This window comes from Lithobates pipiens, unplaced genomic scaffold (assembly GCF_037356315.1).
Source record: "Lithobates pipiens isolate NorthernLeopardFrog02 unplaced genomic scaffold, aLitPip1_a1.2 Scaffold_8, whole genome shotgun sequence".
NCBI lineage: Eukaryota > Metazoa > Chordata > Amphibia > Anura > Ranidae > Lithobates > Lithobates pipiens.
The window spans coordinates 113,492,763-113,500,525 of NW_027507903.1; the positions used below are offsets into that span (position 1 = coordinate 113,492,763).

At 47.4% G+C, this 7,763-nt stretch overlaps 2 protein-coding genes across 3 annotated transcripts in view; both read left to right on the top strand.

Moving 5' to 3' along the window:
• The window catches only part of STOML1 (stomatin like 1), a 37,372-nt gene that overhangs the window by 5,812 nt on the left and 23,797 nt on the right, over positions 1–7,763 (top strand). For both annotated transcript variants that reach the window (XM_077472652.1, XM_077472653.1), the window contains exon 3: positions 1,739–1,845. In XM_077472652.1, coding sequence (XP_077328778.1) covers positions 1,739–1,845 — 107 coding nt within the window. The remainder of the gene's footprint in view (positions 1–1,738; positions 1,846–7,763) is intronic.
• Positions 4,366–7,763, top strand: part of LOC143964302 (uncharacterized) — an 8,224-nt gene continuing 4,826 nt past the window's right edge. The window contains exon 1 of the mRNA XM_077474000.1: positions 4,366–4,445. Coding sequence (XP_077330126.1) covers positions 4,366–4,445 — 80 coding nt within the window. The remainder of the gene's footprint in view (positions 4,446–7,763) is intronic.

The following is a 7,763-nucleotide window of genomic DNA, read 5'->3' on the forward strand; positions in this document are numbered from 1 at the left end:
CGCCGATTTAAAAAAATTATATCGGTGCAACCCTAGTATTTACTGAACATTTTTGCTTTATATGGTAAATACCACATAAAGCAATAGTGAAATGAAATTTTCAGGATCGCATGCGGTGTTTGGGAAAATGCCTAAATGCCACATGTGATCTGCATTTGTAAATAGAGCCCATAGCGTATTATAAAGTGGTCGGTGTATTTTCTTAAGTTAAAGTGGGAGTTCCGCGTTTTTTTTATTTTTTATTTTTTATTTTTTTTTTTTTTTTTGAGTGAGCAGCTACAAATACTACAGCTTCTGACTTTTAAAATGTGGACACTTACCTGTCCAGCGCGCCCACGATGTCAGCACCTGAAGCTGATCTGGCTCTCGGGTGCTGCAGCCGCCATATTTGCTATGGGAATCAGGAAGTGAAGCCTTGCAGCTTCACTTCCCGGTTCCCTACTGCGCATGCTCAAGTAGCGCTATGCAATACGGATGGTCCCTGCTGTCTCTGGTCTCTGGGACCCGTGTGTTTCCCAGCAGACAGCGGGGAAGGGACAGGAAGTGGCGTAAATAGCCGCAGATTCTGCGGCTATCTATGCCCGGAGGTGGGTGCAAATGCCAGTATTATACAGGTATTTGCACCCCCTTCCCCCCTGAAAGGTGCCAATTGTGGCACCAGAGGGGGGGAGGGTTCCGATGAGCGGAAGGTCCACTTTAGGGTGGAGCTACACTTTAATAGCAGAAATAAACTGTGCAGCAAGCCCCACCTTCCTTTTAACAAAATGCTAATTATCTAACAAGGTTGCCAAAACTTCCCTTTAAAAACTCACCCATAGGTTACCAATGTTCTCTGGCCAAATAAACCATATCCTGAGCCTATTAACCAGAGAATTTGTTTAGCACAAATGCGCTTGTTTGCATTAGCCCCTCTTGCCAGAACATAGGTGAGTGTGATATACAGTAGAGCAGATATCAGTGTTGTAAAGCCCACTGTTAGTAGATCTGTCTGATTTATAGTACAATAAATATCGGTGTTAGGTACAATGTCAGTAGATCACTGTGATATACAGTAGAACAGATATCGGTGATGTCACATTCACTGCATTATACTAAACGTTATCACGCTATTTATCTTGTCATAAAGAAAACATAATTATGTTTGCTGAGGTCCAAAATGCCATGGGTCAGAGAGCATTTAGTGTACTCTAAAGGTACATTGCCATCCAAAATTTAAAAAAAAATACCCTTTGAATACTGAACAATCTCAGAACAATTTATTGCTGCACAGTAAACAAAATGATCTCACCATTCACAACATGCCAAATAAAAAGCAGTTGGGATCTGCTGGCCGTCGCTGTAAGATGGTAACAGCCAGACTTTACAGACTGACCGTTTGCTATTCAGTGTTTGTACCTTTTATTTGCTAAGGTGACCATACACATTAATATCAGACCAATGCTGCAGCCACAAAGGTGAATATGTATGTTTATTATTTTGAGATCCCATGCTTTTCCTTTACCAATTGTCTAGGGGAAGGTTTCATTCTGTCTCAGTGCTGCTTCTAGAGCAACGTAGGGAGGAATTTATGAATCCAGATGAACTCTTATAGTAAATCTGTCTCTCTGCTTCTATTCATCGCTGCCTTACTGTGCGACAGAACTCATAAATGCCCCCCCCCCATATATCTTATGTCCCTCTTACTATGACTTATGTACACCATTTTGAGTAAACTTATTCAAATCTTTGTTCCCCACAGCTAAATCCGAAATATGGCTGATGAAGTTTTGTCACACAGCGATCACCTGCCTGTGTTTTCTGATCATGATCATCACCTTGCCTGTTTCCATCTGGTTTTCCATAAAGGTAAAATATTACTTAACCACTTGCCTACTGGGCACTTAAACACCCTTCCTGCCCAGACCAATTTTCAGCTTTCGGTGCTCTCACACTTTGAATGACAATTACTCAGTCATGCAACACTGTACCCAAATGAATTTTTTGTCCTTTTTTTCCCACAAATAGAGCTTTCTTTTGGTGGTATTGGATCACCTCTGGGGTTTTTATTTTTTTGCGCTATAAATGAAAAAACACCGAAAATTTTGAAAAAAAATGCATATTTCTTTGTTTCTGTGACCGAATTATGCAAATTATTCATTTTTCTTCATAAATTTTGGCCACAATTTATACTGCTACATATCTTTGGTAAAAATAACCCAAATTAGTGGATATTATTTGGTCTTTGTGAAAGTTAGAGAGTCTACAAGCTGTGGTGCGAATCGCACAAAATTGATCACATCTGATGTACTGGTGGCCTATCTCATTTCTTGTGACCCGAACAAGCCAGTAAAGTACAAATACCCCCAAAATTACCCCTTTTTGGAAAGTAGACATTCCAAGGTATTTAGTAAGAGGCATAGTGAGCTTTTTGATGTTGTGATATTTTTCCCACAATTCTTTGCAAAATTAAGATTTAAAATTTATTTATTTTTCTCCACAAAATTGTCATTGTAATAGGTTATTTCTCTCACATGGCATGTGTATACCACAAATGACACCCCCCAAAAAATTCTGCTACTCCTCCTGAGTATTACAATACCACATGTGTGGGACTTTTTCACAGCCTGGCCACTTAGAGAGGCCCAACATGCAGGGAGCGCCGTCACGTGTTCTAGGAACATAAATAACACATCTAACTTGTTGACTATTTATTACACTTTTGAAGCACCAGGACAATGACACATGACACTGATGACAGATGGCACTGATACGTGGCAATGATGACACTTATACGTGGCACTGATGACAGATGGCACTAATATGTGGCACTGATGACAGATGGCACTAATATGTGGCACTGATGACACGTGGCACTAATACGTGGCACTGATGACAGATGGCACTGATGACAGATGGCACTAATACGTGGCACTAATACGTGCCACCGATGACAGATGGCACTAATACATGGCACCGATGATGCGTGAGACTGATGACAGATGGCACTGATAAGTGGCATTGATGACACGTGACACTGACAACAGATGGCACGTGACACTGACAGGTGGCACTGATGACAAATGGCACTGATACGTGGCACTGATGACAGATGGCACTAATACGTGGCACTGATGACAGATGGCACTATGTGGCACTGATGACACATGGCACTGATGACAGATGGCACTTATACGTGGCACTGATGACAGATGGCACTGGTGACAAATGGCACTGACAACAGGTGGCACTGGGGGAAGGTGGCACTGGGGGCAGGTAGCACTGGGGTGGATGGCACTGGGGGCAGGTAGCACTGGGGTGGATGGATGGCACTGCTGGGGGAGGATGGTACTTTATTTTTTACTTTTTTTTTTTTTTTTTTATCTAGGCGAAGCAGAACGGCTGCCGCTGCAGCCGTTCATCTCTCCCCTCTCACACTCTGTGTGAGGAGGGAGAGCGGCGCTGAGAGATGATCTCATATGTTTACATATGAGATCATCTCCCATTGGACACGCCGATCACGCTGTAAACGGCCGCTGTGATTGGCCGTTTACAGCGATCTGTGTTTGCCTGTCCCCGGGGGACACGGCGAACACAGAACTTACGTGATGCGCGCCCGCGGCGGCGCGCATTGCGGAAGTAAACAATAGGACGTCCAGGGACGGCCTCCCGGACGAACGCGCCTGCTCTACGGCCGTCATTCGGCTATAGGGCGGGCACGAGGTGGTTAAAATCCTTACCTCGTCACCCCATATTTAAACCTTTTCCAAACCCAAGTACAAAAATGTTATAGATTACATCTTATCGGTCTTTAGACGTGGTGGCTGCATTAGTTTTTTTTCAATCTGTTTTTTTTTGCTAATTTTCAACTTCCAGTAACACACATCCTGCCCTAGGGTGACATCACATACACCCCGTTCTATAGTTATGGAGGCGCAGTGTTGTCATTCTAGGACAAGGCTACAGAATACCTTCCCCTCGCTTCTTCCTCATTGTGACGGTAGTCACTTGGGGCAGGGAACTTGTAGAACACAGCTTACCTTGGAGAGCACTGGAATCTCATTGTCCAGCTCCCCTTATGTGTAGGTGACCCTGTGTCTATTAGGGGCACAGGATGACCGAGAACCCCAGTCTGATCTGCACTAATCAGACTCGCTGCACAACCACACTGGAATACTGTGTGTTATATATAATCTATCTCTATCATTTGTTTCATATACTGTTGTAGACTCTTAACTAGATTGTTTGTTTGAGGTGTGGCTCTATCCCATTGTTCTATTTCTGGTGTGCTGTATATGATGGAAGCACTCAAGCAGAGTTTGGAAAGTTCAGTTACACCCATAATATAGTGGGCAGGTGTTTTGTAGTCCATAGAGATAGTTGGGAACAATGCTAACGGACAACAGTCCACATAGACAGAGAGTACAGGGTATTAATTCACAGGATTTTGAGCAGGACAGAATTAATGGGTATTTTCACTTATCGAGCAGATGTACCAAACCACTTTTTATTGTATGCTTAACCACTTCCCACCCGGCCAATGTATATATACGGCCGGGTGGGAGCCGCCTGCTCCTGATAGGACGTTCAGGAACGTCCTTCAGGAGTAGCGGGATCGCGTGCGCGCGCACCCGCGCAGCGGCGCGATCCCGATGTGCTCGTGTCACCCGGACACGGCACATCTCAGATCGGCAGGAGGGCTCTGTGATTGGCCCTCCTGATCACATGACGGCCGTGTCCAATCACGGCCGTCATGTGATGTAAACAAACAGCCGGTTGCTAGGCAATCGGCTCTCCTCTCCTCACACGGAAGTCACCGCTGAGGAGAGGAGAGCAGATCGCTGCAGCCGGCTGATGATCAGTGAGTATGGGCTGCTTTTCACAGCTTTTTACTCACTGATCATCAGTGTAGTGTAAACACACAACACACCACACAGTGAAAACACAGTCCCCACATATGTCCCCAAAACACACATGTCCCCAAAACATACATGTCCCCAAATAATAAAAACACATGTCCCTAATAATAAAAACTTGTCCCCCACATATGTCCCACTAAAATCACATGTCCCAATGATTATCTGCACACATATGTACATGATCATTTGCGTACATATGTCCGTGATCACATAAACCAATTATTATACACTTAACGGAATTTTTTTTACCAAAAACATGTAGCAGAATACATTTTGGCTTAAATTTATGACAAAATTAGATTTTATTGGATTTCTTTTCAAATAGAAAAAAGAAAATATTGTTTTTTTCCCAAATTTCCGCTTTTTTTGCGCTTATATCGCAAAAAAAAAAAACGGAGTCGTGAATAAATAACACCAAAATAAATCTCTATTTGTGCGAACAAAATGATAACAATTTCATTTGGGTACAGTGTAGCATGACTGCGCAATTGTCACTGAAAGCGCTAGAGCGCTGAAAGCTGAAAATTGGGCTGGGAAGGAAGGGGGTGAAAGTGCCCTGTATTGTAGTGGTTAAAGGGTAATTCCACTTTCGTGGGAAAAACAAAAAAAGGGTAAATAAAAAAAATATAGCATTTACAATTGCGACTCAATGTTATTAAAAATTAACTTTCCTTTTCAATCTGCAGCTCTGTAATTTTCTGTAAAATGCAATGCAATATTTGGAAGTGTTCTCTATACAGAATGTGTACTGACCACCCCCACAAACATAATTTCATACTTGTGTGATTGGCTCACAGATTTTCCCAGAAGTCTGCACTAAGATACAAGTCAGATTTCCGACATCCCCTGCAACAAAAATGCCATTTTTGGTGAGATACTCCCAATAGAAAATCATTTCTAAAGGGATGCAGACCCTGCCACGCGGAGACAGACACACGCGGAGACACACAAACACACACACAGACAGACACACAAACACACACACAGACAGACAGACACACAAACACACACACAGACAGGCACACAAACACACACACACACAAACAGACAGACACACACACAGACAGACAGACACACACACACACACACACACACACACACACACACACACAGACACACACACAGACACACACACACACACACACACACACACACACACACACACACACACACACACACACACACACACACAGACACAGACAGACAGGCACACAAACACACAGACAGACAGGCACACACACACAGACAGACAGGCACACACACACACAGACAGACAGACAGACGCGCACACAGACGCGCACACACACACACGCGCACACAGACAGACAGGCACACACACACACACAGACAGACAGACGCGCACACACACACACACACACACACACACACAGACAGACGCGCACAGACGCACACAGACAGACAGGCGCGCGCAAACAGACGGACAGACGCGCGCGCACACACACAGACAGACGCGCACACAGACGCACACACACAGACAGACGCGCACAGACGCACACACACAGACAGACGCACACACAGACAGACAGGCGCGCGCAGACAGACGGACAGACGCGCGCGCGCACACAGACAGACAGACGCGCGCGCGCACACAGACAGACAGACGCGCGCGCGCGCACACAGACAGACAGACGCGCGCGCGCACACAGACAGACAGACGCGCGCGCGCGCGCGCACACAGACAGACAGACGCGCGCGCGCACGCAGACAGACAGACAGACGCGCGCGCGCACACAGACAGACAGACGCGCGCGCGCACACAGACAGACAGACACACAAACACACACACAGACAGGCACACAAACACACACACACACAAACAGACAGACAGACACACAGACAGACAGACACACAAACACACACACACACACACACACACACACACACACACACACACACACACAGACACACACACACAGACACACACACACAGACACACACACACACAGACACACACACACACACACACAGACACAGACAGACAGGCACACAAACACACAGACAGACAGGCACACACACACACAGACAGACAGGCACACACACACACAGACAGACAGACAGACGCGCACACAGACGCGCACACACACACACGCGCACACAGACAGACAGGCACACACACACACACACACAGACAGACAGACAGACAGACGCGCACACACACACACACACACACACACACAGACAGACGCGCACAGACGCACACAGACAGACAGGCGCGCGCAAACAGACGGACAGACGCGCGCGCACACACACAGACAGACGCGCACACAGACGCACACACACAGACAGACGCGCACAGACGCACACACACAGACAGACGCGCACACAGACAGACGCGCGCGCGCACACAGACGGACAGACGCGCGCGCGCACACAGACGGACAGACGCGCGCGCGCACACAGACAGACAGACGCGCGCGCGCACACAGACAGACAGACGCGCGCGCGCACACAGACAGACAGACGCGCGCGCGCACACAGACAGACAGACGCGCGCGCGCACACAGACAGACAGACGCGCGCGCGCACACAGACAGACAGACGCGCGCGCGCGCACACAGACAGACGCGCGCGCGCGCACACAGACAGACAGACGCGCGCGCGCACACAGACAGACAGACGCGCGCGCGCACAGACAGACGCGCGCGCACAGACAGACAGACGCGCGCGCACAGACAGACGCGCGCGCGCACAGACAGACAGACGCGCGCGCACAGACAGACAGACGCGCGCGCACAGACAGACAGACGCGCGCGCACAGACAGACAGACGCGCGCAAGCACAGACAGACAGACAGACGCGCGCGCGCGCGCTCAGACAGACAGACAGACGCGCGCGCGCACAGACAGA